The sequence below is a fragment of the Euwallacea similis genome, chromosome 2 (genome assembly GCF_039881205.1).
Source record: "Euwallacea similis isolate ESF13 chromosome 2, ESF131.1, whole genome shotgun sequence".
In the NCBI taxonomy this organism is placed as follows: Eukaryota; Metazoa; Arthropoda; class Insecta; order Coleoptera; family Curculionidae; genus Euwallacea; species Euwallacea similis.
Window position 1 is genome coordinate 3,776,921 of NC_089610.1, and position 16,374 is coordinate 3,793,294.

At 37.4% G+C, this 16,374-nt stretch overlaps 1 protein-coding gene across 1 annotated transcript in view; it reads right to left on the minus strand.

Moving 5' to 3' along the window:
• LOC136419469 (Ig-like and fibronectin type-III domain-containing protein 1) overlaps positions 1-16,374 on the minus strand; it is a 93,047-nt gene that overhangs the window by 18,061 nt on the left and 58,612 nt on the right. The window contains exon 2 of the mRNA XM_066405812.1: positions 7,954-8,052. Within this exon, the coding sequence (XP_066261909.1) occupies positions 7,954-7,999 (46 nt within the window). The 5' untranslated portion in view covers positions 8,000-8,052. The remainder of the gene's footprint in view (positions 1-7,953; positions 8,053-16,374) is intronic.

Here is a 16,374-nt window from a genome sequence, read left to right on the forward strand (position 1 = left end):
TGTATTTTTTATGAACATAATGGAGAATGAAAAGTAACAAATCGACTCAAATTGAGTGTCTGTACCGAAAGTGATTCTCAAGTTTACAATGCTTTATCATTTTCGCCTTTATTCCGCCTTTATTGTCTGGCAGTCGTATTACATTGTTACCTCAATACTTAAATCGTGATTACAGTGGCTCTATTTATCTGGATTTGCGACGTTACCTCCCCTTTCTCGCCCTAATTCAGGAACAACAGACATCCTCGCCTGATTAGGTGAGCAACCATAAAAAAACCTTGACTTCTCTGGAACATGGACCTTGCAGTATGAAGACAAGATAAAGTTTTTCAATAAGAGCAGAAAAAATTAAAGAAACAAAAATGAAATAAATTAAATTGTTTCACTGATCTTTTGAAATAATTTAAATTTACACACATAAACTTTTCTCTTTGAATTGTTCCCCATTTCCGACATTTTAACGATGTTCCAATACCTCGAAATTTAATTAAGCTCAGAGACAATTAATCGGATCCAACTTGGCACTTTCGGGTGAAATCTGCAATTATCCGAGCTGGTGCAAAAAGTCCCCGATCTCGTGGCAATATCGACTCTGTCTTTGGAAGGAGGTGATTTAGGAAATCACTTTCTGTCTCCTTTGAGGGTCGTGATGTATGATTTTAAGGAAATTGAGTGGATTTTTTATCGCCAAGACTTGCAGCTTATTGATGTCGGAACGAGACGGTGAGATGCGAGGGAATATATGATGCAGGTGTGTTAAAAATTAATCTTTTGAAACGTTAAAGGGATCATACCATTTTTGACCCTCTAAATTTCCACGTAGGTAATGGAAAGTTTATGGTTTCGAATTTTTGCTGTACCGGGACAAGAAATACATTGTAGCGTAATATGGCTTTATGGTTAGTTTTATCTCATAAATATTACTTTGCCTCAGGTAAAGCAAATGTCGACACGCTAGGAGGGAATGAAGGCAAAACAAAACAATACAAGTTTTCAGAGACATTAAGAATAATAAGCATTATTCTTAACATCCGTGTATTTTTTATTAATTTTTTTTTATTATTATTTTTATAATTTTTTTATTATTATTTATATTGCTCCTATTTGACCAATTTTGCTTCGCGTTACGAAAAAATATCATAACAGCTCGTTCGCTGGCAAACCGCTCTGCCTTCGTAAACTCTGTACTAACTGTCGCTCTGTTTAAATTCAGAGCTACATAAACGGTTGACCATTTGCAATAAAGCTAGATTTCCGAAGCCGTATCCGAAGCAGGAAATACACTTTAAACTTATCAGAATGGCATCTAGAATACCGGCTGGGACTTAGCGAAGTTAGAGAGCCATATCATTCTATTATCGAGTTGTTAGGTTTCATTTACTTCCCCTAGTATTGCCTCTGGGGTAGTATTTGCGGGCCATTATAAGCCATTTGTAAAGGCATTAAACAATGTTGGAAAATGAGAATTGAAGTCGCGTATTTTTCTCGCAAATTTGTTTATTCAGTTTTTTGGCTTTAACTCGGCGCACGAGATTTGGATGATTTTCTCCGGACTAGTTAGTTTCTTGTATGTCTCGGTTGTTTGGATCTGGACTGATTTCAGAACAAGAATTTTGCAACTTGCGCCCATATCTAGCGCATTAAATGGTGAACTAAAATATCAATTAAACAATGTTACTTGAAAACACTTTGCTGGGAATGTTCAAGGAACATTTATTGGGGAATCAATTAGCGTACAAAGAGCCGGGAAATTTGCCCGTATTACCGTTTACTAAGTCACTATCAAAATTTCGCAATAAGCAGCGAAATTTCCTTGGCAAATTATAATTTTCCATTAAGCGTCCCTGTACACCCTCCTAATTTGAATTTCAAACCGCTCTCGGATAGAGCAAAAGAGTTTTCATAATAATTAAGTTTTTCATTAATGATTTTAATTCCGTGGCAATTTTATTTTCAGTCGAAATGTTATTATTTTATTCGGTCTCTTTGATTCGGCTTTCTCTCTCAAACGTGCTTTAATCGTACTACCACGCAAATTGCATCGCACCGCAATTTTTTTATGGCAAATGATTCGAACTTCCTACACAGTAAATAAATTTACTCAGTGCCCCCAAATAGGATCTGAATTAATATTTTTGTAATTTATTTTCCAGCTTTCTAAAACAGTTCTCCCTAAAGTCGACACTTTAATGATCTACCTTAGTTGGAAATTTAATTAACGTTCGTAACAATTAATAAAGCCCTATTAAGGGACGTTGAAGGGAAAGTAACGATGGGCCTCGCTACAGTGAAATTATTCTTCGATTGTCATAATTTCCTTTTTGGAGTTGAATCGTAGAGTTCTGGGAAATGGCGTTGGAGAATGATTAAAAGGTCTGTCTGGCGGGAGATCGATGAGACGGACATAGATGTGCAGATGGCAGATCAAATTTTGCATGGAAAAAATTTAATCCATAAACAAGAACTTTTTAACGAAAATCTATCGTCAGGAGCCACGCAGTTAGTCATAGTTTTAAATTATTAAGCAGGTTAATATCATTTAATACGTGCGTCGGTAATACAACTTCGATTGAACATAAGCACAATATTTTTGGAAATCTTCATTAATTAAATTACCATGTGTCAAGAAAGAAATTTAAAATCCTTGACGATATGGTGAAGAGCAAGAATTATCGAAATCAGAAAAAGTTCCATCGGCCATTCCATTGGTCATTTTATAACTTCGGATTAAACAAAACATTAGTACCCTCCCGACTTAAATGAAGGAATTCAGATTAGACCTTTTAAAAATTCAAAATTCAGACTTGTTTTCCTGGAACTTAAAAAATTGGCTTGAAGTGCACTTACTGGAAGTTTTAAGGATACAAAGCTGCCACGTTCCATTGGTATCTCAAGTCGTGTGAAAACTCTTTGTTTTCCTTCTAGGATTCTTCCTAGGAAGATTCCAGAACGAATTATTGACACGAACCCATCTAGGCAATCTTAAAATGCAAATAAGCAATAATACTCCCCTGAATCCATTAGGCAAAACCCATTTAATACATTGGAATGAATTATGGATTGAGATCAAATCCAAAACCGGCTTCCCTTCGAACCTCAACTGTCCTGTCCTTCAGATCTCGCATTACGGACTCGACTCTCAATTTGCATGACATTTCACTGCCGGAAGTTGCGGGAACTGCGAACTCTAATCTCGATCCAAACAACTTGTTAACTCGGAAGTTACAAATCGAATAATAAATTATGTTGGCTGTCAATTGCAAGTTTGCTGCTGGCAAAGTGATTAAACGTTTCGTATTAAACGATTGTTCGCTTCTCTTTGACCTGTGCAAGTGAAAACACGCTTGTTTGACTGATGGAGCTTTTCTGTAAGGGATAAACAACTTGTGTCTTGCGGTGGGTCAAAAATCGGGAGATACGTATTTCTATGACTTTTTGGAGCTGCGTATAAAATCTCGTGGTCCTGAGGAAAAGGAGGTGCAAAGAGGGAAGAAAAAATAAAAATAAAAAATGATGAAAAACATGAAAGAGAAAGGAGATGAAAAAACATCTTTAAAAAATCTCAGGAGCCTAGAAAGTAACGAATGAAACTTTTTCGTTCAAAGGGGTTCGCAGCGCTTCCAAAAAGCTAGAAAGCTCGCAAATGCCGAGGCTGTCGAAATCCATCCCCCTCTTTCGTTCGCAATCCAAGCATTGCAAAGCTGGAACCTTGCTATTTGTCCATAGACCACTCACTTCCAAATTCTACCTTTAAAACATCCTAATTTCCTCTACGTACACTCGGCACAATAAGCTTCCCCTAATCCGATTGAGGCCAACAACAAAGTCATGGATCTCCATGAAAAATCGAGTACATAAATCCGTCCCAATCAGGCAAACCAATAAGGTTTTTACAACTCTTGCCCCGTAATCCTTCACAATACATCTTATCTTATTCTTCCTGAGCTTAAACGATTTTCATCGACATCAAATATTTGCCAATCAATCTGGAAAGCAAATAAAATCTCCAAAACGTTGACTTTCCGAATTGAGAGGGAAAATAAATAGATAGCTGGAATCTTCTAGGGTTGGTTTGCATTGAGCTATTTCGCGAGATAAATAATTTATTTTGGATATTTAGGCATGAAATTATGCAAATCTCAGGAGCGATATGGTTTTAGTTGTTCGTGAACATTCAGTGATAATGCAACAAATAAATAAAATATGTGTATTAAACATCATCCCTGATACATGAAAAATGAATTTAATAAAGCACGAATAAACAAGTGGATGATGCAGATAGGTAAACGAGCTGGATATGTAAACATTCATACTTTTCACATTCGTTACAAATTCTTGAAAATCTCGAATTAATAAAATTATTGTGGCATGTTACATATATATGAAAACAGTCGCAAATTTTAGTTTATTTTTGTTTTTTCATCAACTAAATTAATTAGATGAGCCTAACTGTAACGAGAAATATTTTTTTCCATATATCATCCAAGGAAGGTGTTCACTTTTCCAAATTTTTCAAATTTGAATCACCCATATCTCCATATACATATATATAACCATATTTCGGGAATTTGTAGAACAATACCAGAAGTAAAAGAAATAATGTACTTGAACACAGATATTGGAGACTTAGCATATTTTCTAAAATTTTTAAAAGGAGATGAATAGAGGAGAAACGAAGTTTTCAACGCTAGGAAGACATTTAGTTTAGAAAGAGAATATAGTGGGACATGGTGGACTTACGAGATGTTTAAATTCCATATTTTTTTAAATTTTATTCCTCAGTTTTTGAAATTTCAAGTTTACATTTTAATCAAGTTCATTCGTGTTCATAATCTACGGGATTACGATTCACACTTTGTTAACCGCACCGCATCACAGGGTGGTGGTACTTATTTGGGGGTCAAGATTCCTTCTAGCACCCAAAACTACTAAACAATGCATGAGCCTTATTTCATGCTCATTATACAACATTAAAACATCTTTCGGTTACGTAACAGATTCATCTCGGAGCAGCAATCACTCATAGCTTGCATGGTACCCCTGAGCTAATCAATCAGGTCACTGTTATACATTTTAGCGATTGTATTTTAATCAAATTGGGTTTAATCGCTGAAAATTTAATCGGTTAAATAATACTTCAAATCCACATGTTACTTTAATAGGACCAAATTAGTCCAATAATAGGTCAATCGTAAGCACTGTCAGGTATACCTATATTTAATGCAAATTATTGCAGTGTCAAATATTATTATATTAAACAACTCGGTATTTAATAAAACGTTCGGCTTAAACAAAACGTTTTAAAATATCAAATATGACCGGATATTTAATGTGTTTTTAATTGAATTATTAATTAACTAAATAGATAGTTTCCTTCTGTATAATAAAGTTAAATATACCTTCTCTTAAAATGACAAATTTGTATAGTTTTTTAGTAATGTGTAGTGTTTCTTAAAATTTAATTTGCACATTGCACAGGAGCGCTCATGCAAATAAACCTGCACAGCAATGCTCACGTTAATAGAAATGCATAGGAATGCTCTTGTTGATAAAATTCTAAAGGAATGCTCTTGTTAACAAAATCCCAACCAAATTTGCTTCTGTTAAGGTACTGGCTTAAGATCTTTTTGCTATCGATGACTACATAATTAAGCCCAAATGATTTTTTAACTCCATAATGGAGTATAAAATTATTGAAATAATGCCTAATCATTGAAAATATAATTATATTATATCGGCAAATTATATCTGCAATTCAGTTTAATTACAGATGAATTCACATACAGCTAATTGTTTGAGTATTAATAGGTCTAATAACATTATGCTGCAGCAGTTGATTTTGCAGAGTGCCGGTGGCAATAAGATTTACGGCAAACAATTAAGCCCCAGGTGCGATCCTGCAGTTTCGTCCTGCAAAACTACATTATGGTTCTGACCACAACACTTTTTAAATCAGAATTTTCACTAATCGTTTAACCCACTTGACCCAAATGATGCTGCTGAAATCTTTTCTGATGAAAGTAGGGCAGGAGCTGTAACACGTAGGCGATATGAGTCTCTATATACTCCCGGCTCTCCTTTTTTTCTTTTTTAGCACATATACTAGACCTGAGGTGAAATGTAACTTATAAAAGAAGAAAACGACATGTCGCGAAACAAGTGGCCCTCTTTTCGTACCTCCGACACGTCTTCGAGGGCCATCCAAGGGTTTGAGTGTCAGGTGACCCTATTACCACTTTAACTCCAATATATAGTTCTGCTTTAAGCTAGATTTATAATGCATTTTGGCCATAAAAGGATTATTAGGCAGCTCCTCTGATTTTCCTTGTCACGGGCATAGCCTCGTCAATGTTTTTCAGTCGCAAAAGTATTGTTTTTAGCAATTTTAAGGCCGCCCTAGTCGAATCTTGGCGGAATTTATAGCAAAAGTATTAAAAGTTCTGGCAAAAAACAAAATTTAGTATCTCTTTACATCATTGCCGGGATTATTTTTACCACAGTGGGGCGTGAAATATCGTCTTATTAATTCTTCGCATCACCTCTTCACACCTGGTTTCATATATCCCATTTAAAGGCCTCGTCGTTTTTTTTTCTTCACGGAGATATTTTATTTACTTCTGATAGGATGCGAGGCAGACAAGCGTCAGGTATGTCGACATTTTGCGACAAAAATATTTTGCCATAAAATAGCGTCATAATGTGCCATCATGGAGATCAAACGAAAAAATGTTTTTTTCCTTTATAAGAAAGAATCGTCTAGACTTGTGGGTGTAACAATATTTGTCACAGCTGTCTAGACGGATCTCCTTCTGAATCCATCAGATTTATAATGAAACATATCGAGTGTTTAGGACTCAATATTTCACAGGCTTTTACTTCAATAAACTTTGAGCATTCCAGAAATAGCAAAACCATTAAATTGGGTTAAAAGCAATATCTGCTCGATCCACTGAAAGTCTGCCCATAGAGGTATTAAAGTGGACCTTAATAGATCTATGGATATTTTAATGTCTCTTTAACATTTCCTCGACAATTTGAGTATTTTTGAAATTTTAATTCCGATTAAAAAGGACACTTTTCAGCGGCACTTTTCCTAGTTATAAAAGCTCATAATTCTTTCGCACCATATTGTATAGATATTTTAGTTGAGAAAAAAATGCGTTACTCGTGGATGTCACTACGACTATCTGTTTTTAAGATATTATATTATTTAAATTTTAATTATTCGGTGCACTCTCCAATTCGTGATTTGTAATTTCTTTGCCGTAGATAACATTTCCCTATGCACACCAACAGTAATGGCTATTGATTATGGGGCATCGTGAATCTCTCAGTATCTCCAACTCTCCTTTAATATAGAGCATAAAGTGACACTTTTGCCCGCCCTTAACTTAGCAGTTTTTGCTAATTAGCAGAGTTTATTTGCAGTTCATAAATGTCTACGCTTTGACGTTAAATTCTCCTCCGGCGCAAGCAAAAATTTAATAAGATTTTACACCGTAATTATTTTTTCTTTTTTTACCAACACAACTGCAACAAATAAAATCCTTAATGAAATACCTCAAAATTCTACTTTCTCAGCAGAATCGTAAATTTAACTACTTCGGGTAAATCTCTCGTAATCTCCGCGGCTCAGATAGGAGAAGATTGATTACTTGCATATTCATTATTTATTGAAAATGACACAATGCAATTAAATAAATGGTCTTCTTGACTACCTAGACTTACTGTTTCATTAAAATGTTTTCAGAAAATAGTCCTGGCACCATACTTAATGTCTGCCTCATTTGCGTATTCCTCTATTCGGCTTTAGGATGCCCGAACAAAAGCGAGCTTTTGTTACGTTTTTGTCACGTTTTTATTACGTTTTTGTTACGTTATTTCATTTCAGGAAAGCTGCAGGTTTTTGCTATGTTTTCTCGTGTTGTTCGTTTCAGTTCACACTTGACTCACCTGATACCAAACTCACTGCAGCACCCCAAAACCAAAGCACGAGCATGGCTGCCGAATAAACAAGGCGAAGAGCAGTTTGAAGTCAATGATGGCCACGTCCTGAAATAAAACAAGAGTTTTAAACTTTCTCTATTTCAAAGTTTCCTGATTATTTTCTTAAAACTGCCAACTTATTCTAATGCGAAGGCCCCAAATAAACAAGAACTGTTTATTTCCAGTATTGTTCAATGCTGAAATTTGAGTTTCTCCTCTCAGGTAGATACAATAAAACGAAAATTGGTATGAATGTTCGGCTTGAAATTTGAATTTATTATGTTGATGACGTAGAAACTCTTGCGTAATTAATTTAAAATAATTACGCTAAAAATGGCCTGTTGTTTATTTTTAATGACAGTGAACTTGGTTGTTATTTGTTATTGTGATGGGTTATTGAGGAAGTCGCGACCTAAATGGTTCAGCTAAGCTTATCAGTCAATGATTTAACCGAACTACCTATAGGGAAAAATCCCGGAAATTAATGGGAGGTAGATGCAAGTACACATTTCCATCACATATCGAGTTAAGGTGGTTAAATGGCAAAGCAAATTGGCAATTCCATTGCAACGCTCAAAAGAACAAATATTATTTGAGCCCGGCAACGACATAACTCAATTAAATATTTAGTCGTTGAACAATAGACTTAAACGTGGCCTACACTAGATGCATTTACATATTTATAGCGCAATTTGTTTCAGCACTCGACACAGAGAACTTTGAGTGGAAATTTTCGCAAACCCTCTAAATAAGTTTGAGTTAAATAAGATTCTAACTCTATCTCTCTCTAAATAAGTTTACAACTTCTCACCATGTCTCACGTATTCAGTTTTTGTCTTGACATAAATCTCACCGCTGCGAATACTTTGAAATTCTAGCTACCTACACCCACAACTAATGGAAATTGAAAAGTTTATGGGTCCGATAATTCAATCACCTTAACAGGATTAGGCATATCATATATCATTAAGTTAAGGCGCTTTAAACTTTCCCAATATGCTATTAGAGGGAGACCTGTCCAAAACCGACAAATCTCTTACTGATAGCCCCATCTGGAATGCAGCTCTTGCAGAATATAGATAAGGCTAAAGCACATTTTGGGGACAATAATGTTGGATGAATGGTCTTATTGTCAGCTGCAAATACTCTCCCTGTGTGCGAATTGTCTGAGAAAATAATGGGTTGTTTACCAGAGCTCTTGAGCTAATATGTGGAAAGATCTTTGACTACAAAGAGGTTTCATTCTTTCAGTTCATTGTAATGTTCAGTTTGACGTGGAAGTTTAAAATTGACTGGAAGGTATAGTGGTTTCAGAGTTCGAGCATTAGTCACGGTTAACTTTAGAATTGTATTATTATTTATATCGTCAAGGATTCTGTAAGTCCTGTAAGTTCGTGATATTTCACCGCTTGCTGATACTAATTAACCGAACGCCGTTTCGAGTCGACGCGAAACGGGACCTATTTCGTCGACACAAAAGGAGACTGTATGACTGAACTCCGTTTTGCATCGATACGAAAACGAAGTGACATTGAACGTGGAATCGAACTCTGTGTTCGTGTTTGTTTCGCATCGACGTGGAAGGGGACTCCGTGACCGAACTCCGTTTCGCGTCGATCAAAACTGAAGTGACATGAAACGTGGAATTAAACTTCGTGTCACGGCGACGCGAAAGAGACTCCGCGACTGAACTCCGTTTCAGGTCAGTAGTCCAGCGTAACAAAAACTCTTTTGCGCGCGTTAGCTGGAATATTTTGCATACGAGGATTATTTTTATTTTTGCTCAATACTATAAGATTAGTGTAATGTCCATGTACCATAATTCGTCATTTGACGTATTTACTGATTACCTTTAAGTTCAATTAAATTATTAATATAAAAATTAAATGACACTCCCCTGTGGAACTTCAATTTTGACATTTTCCGTACCGGTAGCACTCTGTATCCGCTCTTATCCATAGCACCAACCTGCAAGCAGCGTGCGGTAACGTATCGCTTTCTTCACTCGTTAGGTAAACAACTATTAACTACCGGAATAATGTCCTTAAACAAACCTGCCCTACTTTTAAGATGCATATTTACTCCATCTCTAAAAGCTCGTTAAGAATTTTAATATTCAGTTTCCCAAGGGTAAATATTAGGATAGAAATGGGACATGGCAAATGGAATGTAGAGTCTAATTTAGGGTCCAATTTGGCGCTCTTGTCTTACACCCCTTTTTTGCCTTTGCTGTCGTAAAATCCCGATAAGCTGTTGAATGTGCCGGATAATCTCGTTTGTTCAGTCAACTTGTGTACGTGATTGTCATTAGTAATGCGGCATCCGTGCTCTCAAATCCATAAATTTTCTTTTTTCCATGGACCAGAGACTTATCTAGATGGATGGGGTATCAAGACGTTTAAAATCATTGTTTCTTTCGATTGATTAATCTTGTTCAACTCTTTATAGAGAATTGACAAAAAGACGCCTAATTTGTTGACACAGGGTGGTCATACTTAGATTTAAAACACATCATGTATTCGACAGCAAAACTCATCACCAACTTAAAAAAGTTTTGCAGAATTCACTCTCACACTCACTCTACTCACGGAGTCTACTCAGCCTTAAAAAATATAATATATCTATCGTTATACGTTAAGTTGTTGCTGTTAATGTCAGTTTTTCTATTTTAGCTCATAAAGATGTAATTAGGATGTTCAACGAAGGCAACTTGAAATTAATTTTCATTAAAACAAACTTTGAGCGGATTTATGAGTGGGTAATCAGTGGTCGTTTCCTCAACTTTTTCAGATTTTCCAGCCAAAATTTAATATTTCATGGAGTAAACCAAAACAGGAGATAGACAGTAATGAATAAATTAGTCGATGGCGTGTTGAATGTTTAATGCGCGAATACTTTTCTTAGAAAGCTGGGATATATTGTAATTTATATGGAGGCAAAGAAACTGATCTAAGAATATCCTTCCACATTATTCGCATTTGATCCCCCCTTTCATCTGTTTCTGATGAATTTTTCAAGTTGTTTCATGAACCTTTAAAGCATAAAACACTACATAAAAATGAACAAACAATCTTTTTTGCAGTATAAAATTTCAGCATGGAACAGCCATAAAACTGAGCTGAATGGCTCAAACGTCTTAAAAAAATTATTTGGAAGGTGAAAAAGAACGTCACGTTCAAATAAAAATACCCCAAATTACTCTGATTGAAATATTACTACCTTAATCTGAGAAGATAAAAGACTATTACGATTTTATGCCTCATTCCAGCTCTGGGTTTAATTAAGTTGAGCACCTCAAAGACCGGTTTTGATCCTATTAGATCTCGTCAGTTCGGGTCATCTCGAGTCAATTAAACTCAGGCAGAAATCCACAACATCAACGGCAGGTATATTGAGCCCGCAGAAAAATATTTTAGGAACGCCTCCTGTCGTGTCTTTTTTGCTTGCTCGGAACATTGGTGTAATGAGGCATATTGACCTCATTCTTCTTAGATTTTTCCTTTGATTATTTCCATTTATCTTCCTTACCAATCTTGGTTGTGGGTCAGCCCTTTGCACTACTAAGTCTTGTGCTTACATTCGAAAATTTGGCTAAGGTGCAGCAAAAAGGACACGACAGATGACGCCGGTAAAATATTTTCCTCCGGGTCCAACATAGTCTAGAGGTTTAATAGGATTTTGATTAATTAAACGCAGAACTGAAATGAGGCATTGCATCCTAACACCCCTTAATTCTCTCAGATTTTTCCTAGGGCTATTTGCATTCATCTTTCTTACTATCTTAAATGGAAAAAGTTATGTATTGCATAATCAAGCTCGTGTCGAAGGCGAGAGAAGAAATTCCGAACTTCTTGAATCGACCCGGGAATATTGTTGGCCGAATTAAAATTGTTCCAGGGAAATTTTCCACGGTAATCCAGAGAAAGCCTTTGTATGGAACGTCCTTATCCTGGCACGACTCTAAAGCATTTATCCTCCTAAGCCATTGTCATAGAGCCCTCGCTTCCTAATACATTTATTTATGAAGCGACAACTATTCGGGCGTGGACAGCTTTTCTTTTCTATCGCTGTGGCACCTACCAAACATAATATATTCAGGGGAGGAGGGGGGCAATCAATAACTTACACCAAGGGGACAATATACCATGACTCAGCAGTCGTTTTAAAAGTAGGTGGAACTGCATGCATGTTGTTATGGAGCCACAGGGCTTCCCTAAAGGGGATGCCGAGCTTGTCTTCCCGCAACATCAGTTTCCATCCAGCTATATACCTTATGTGTGGCTGTATATAGCTATATACAGTGGTATATATATAGTATTATCACTTAACCTCGATGGGAACGATAAATACGTCAACATTAAACCAGCCACTGAGGGGCCTCCCCTGGCATACACACGGTATATATTTCAAGGGATTTAAATAATAGCTACGGGATCCAGACATTATACCCTAACAAATGCTCGCGGCTCACTCTATTTAGTTGTCAGATACTTGTAAATTGTGCGGCTATAAATCCAAAGAACACATTGGTGGACTAATTTTCTTTCGAGCATTAATCTTATGGGGTGCGCTTGTGGCTTACAGGAGCTTCATGGGACTGGAACTCATTTTTTATTAAACTGTTTAATAAACCGTAAGTAACCGTTCCAGGCACAATTACGGATCAACAGGGGGTCTTAATCCGTAACTGTGCCCGGAAAATAAATACCGTCAACCTGCCAAAACCCGAAGCTATAATATGTTATGTCACATTCAAATTTATTTCAGTTGCTACTAGGTCCAGCTAGGGCTTAATTGTAACATTTTTATAGGCAATAAATTTCCAGTTTAGTTTGTCCAGAACATTAATTGTTACCTAGTCGCTTAACGGGGAAAACGTCATCAAAATCCGGGCCACGAGGCAGATTAGCTTCATCTACCGGGACATACTAAATAAATGTTACAAATTGCCGCCATTAATTATCTATTTATTAGGGAATCTTACCCACTTATCAATATTCACAATCCCATTTTAAATGGGTTCTTTTAAGGCCGGAATATATCACACGAGCCAAATAATTTTTGTCACAATTTTCGAGATAAATGAGGTTGTGCTCGGTGTAAGGAGTCATAAATTCTGAAGGGAATAATGGACTTGCAGGGCCATACAATTTGGTATAAAGGGAGACAAAACAACTACAACTAAAAACTGTTAAAAATGTTCCCCGCGTTAGAAAGATACACACGTTCGACTGAATACAAGACCGTGAATTACATAAAGCTGTTTTCCTAGAATATCCAGTTTACAGTGAGCCGCCACGGAAAGGTTCAAGATCAAAGTCTCATAATGTTAAACTTACTGAAATATTCATAAGATCCATTAGCTGATTTGTCAAATAAATAGTTTGGAAAGGAAGCTCTCTTAACGCTCTTGGTGCATTAGCTGAGCCGCGGAGGGAGACATTTTTTACTCCTTCCTAATTCAAAAAGCGCCAACCACATGATTAGTCATTCAGTTTTCGATATGTTGAAGTCAAAAAAGCCCCTTCCGAGTTCATTTTAGACCATCGAGTGGCTACCTAGGAAATCCTCGATATTCTTCAAAATATTATTTGAAAAATATAACCTGAATACGCGTAAAAAACTATGGGCGCAAAAAAATAAACTACGAGCACGCGAAAATTAACCTGAATGCGCATAAAAAACCGCGAGCGCGAAGAAATCAACTGCGCATACATGAAACACAACCTGGGAGCACGCAAAAAATAGACAACGGGCTACTATAAACCATACGTATTTAATAATAATGATCAGCGACTCGGAATCTACATTGCCGAAGTTAAGCAAAGTTTCATTTGCATGTCAACGAGAGTAGTTTGCACAGAGATAAACTTGATTATGGGATCTTGGTTCTATAATTAGCCCCTTACGTGTTGGGTACCCCGTTCGAGCAAAGGCAAGGCAAGGTATCATATGCATGTTCATTACTGATGAAATAGTTTTCTTGAGATGACACCTACTGCAAGAGGAGAATTGGCGCTTGAAGGATCGATATGCCGATTTATATTATGGAATGGAGAACAAACAAATAAGAACATAATAGGTCCAGAAAGAAAACATGACCTAGTGTCCACGATGGTAACAAAAACAATTGTCTTTGTTAGGAAAATAATAATCAATAATAGACACTTGGTCGGCAACAGTGAAATGACAATTAGTTGCATCGAATGAATACTAATAGCGGCGTGTTGATGTCGTGCACACAAAGATCCATCGATTCGACTATATGTATGTATGGCATTATCCATGAACGAAGTGTTCACTACCCGAGAGAGCTACCGCGACTGCTTAATTCTCATGAGCAAACAAGTGTAGTTGCGTATAATACAAAATAGAATCACACAGCTAACAAACACTAAAAATTTTTCACTTTATATACATATATGTGGGATTTATCTTTTATTCGGTTGTCTAGGGTTTATGTATAATTGGGATAGGGTACAATACGAAGCTTAAATGGTAACTTAATTAGTAAAAACTCGCGTCACTTAGTTCGTCGTTCACTCCGGATATCAAAGAGAGCGATTCTCCTTGTCACAAATCTTAAATATTAAACCTGGGGGTAATAAACCAGTGTCGTACCTCGAGTAGAGGCCAGCGACCGTTACAACATCTGGCTGCTGCGAGCCAGCACCACGAACCATCCTTTGTTTGAGCCCTTAGCAACCATCCTCCGGCCCTTCTTCCTTGGTTCAAACAAAGAGATGTTCGCTTTTTGGGTTTTTTCCGTGACACAGATTCTAGGAGGTTACTGGGAGAACCCAGCAACAGCCGAGAATCACTCGAACTCAGGTACGATACGCATGGGCGTAACATCGAGGTACCTCACTTTTTAATCCCCCTCGGTTCCTCAACCCTAATTTAACTAATACTATCTAACAAATATTCGGACTTTCCCGTTGGTGTCTCGATTTGGTCAGACAGTAATAATTACATTTAGAAGAGTTAGAGCGATCTGACGAGCGGATCCTACATTCGGCCATTCTGACTAGCAATCCGCCTCGGATTCGCTATCATTATCGACCCATGGCTTCATGTATTCGGCACAGGTAGAGGTGCGTCCCGGTCCTTCGTGGGTGCCCACCTTAATGACCTCGTATCGCTCATTGGGCAGAACCTCGATGACCTCATAAGGACCAAGAAATTTCTTACACAGTTTCAGCCCGCCCCCGAACTGCGTTCTTTTTATGGCCACTAAATCCCTCCGTTTATACTTTGTCGCTTTCTTCCGCCTTAAATTATATTGCCTCCTGTTTTCTTCTTGCGCCTTCAAAATTTGCTTTTTGCTATCTTCACGTAGTCTTTCCCTTTTTGCGTCGAAATTCTTGATTATCTCCTTTTCCAGCATTTCCTTAATGCGAATCTCCTCATTATGCCTCATCCGGACACCAAACAATACCTCGAACGGTGTAGCATCGATACTCCTTTGCAGTGTGGAATTCAAAGCAGTTTGCACCTTATCTACTTTGTCATACCACCTACTAGGATTTTCCATGCTCAGTTTCGTAAGGACAGGGATAATCGTGCGATTAACCCGTTCCACTTGACCGTTCCCTCGAGGTACTCCGGTGGTGACAGTGACGTGTTGGATCCCCTCATGTTCACAATAATCGCTGAATTCCTTCGACGTGAACGCAGTACCTTTGTCTGTAATTATTCTTGACGGATTTCCAAAATTTTTCTGTTGCGTTCTTAATTTGTCGATGGTTTCCCGCGACGTCGTCGACTTGGTAGTGTACAGCCAAACGAATTTCGAGAAGTCATCTACTACGGCCAATATATGCTGGTAATTTTTATTTGTTGAAGGCAGAGGTCCTAAATGGTCAATATGGTAAGTGTATAGCGGTCCTTCGTCCTTGGCTATCGGGTGCAGCATTCCCTCTTTCTTTCCTTCTTTTCTGTTTCCCAGAATGCAGGCCACACAATTCTTAATAACAGTATGAATCTTTTCTTTCAACTTCGGTATATGGAATTCTCTTTTGACGATTTCCTCCACTTTTGCAATGCCAAAATGGCCTATTTCGTGCGTTTTCTTTATGACCCCGGACTGCATCGACTTCGGTACGACTATTAATTCCAACCCATTGTCGTATTTGTACAAAATACCGTTCTTTACTAAATAGCCTTGGTAATCTTCAGTGCTGGCAATTTTCTTGACAGCCTGGACGAACTCATCTCCTTCTTGCGCCGCTTTTAATCGCCGCAGAGTCCCTTCTTCGTCATTAATTTCAGTTAGAGTCATTACGGCTGGATATCGACTCAGAGCGTCCACATGGGCCATTCGACGGCCACTTCGGTGCTCTATAACGTATGAATATTCTTCCAACAGTAATGCCCATCGTGCTACTC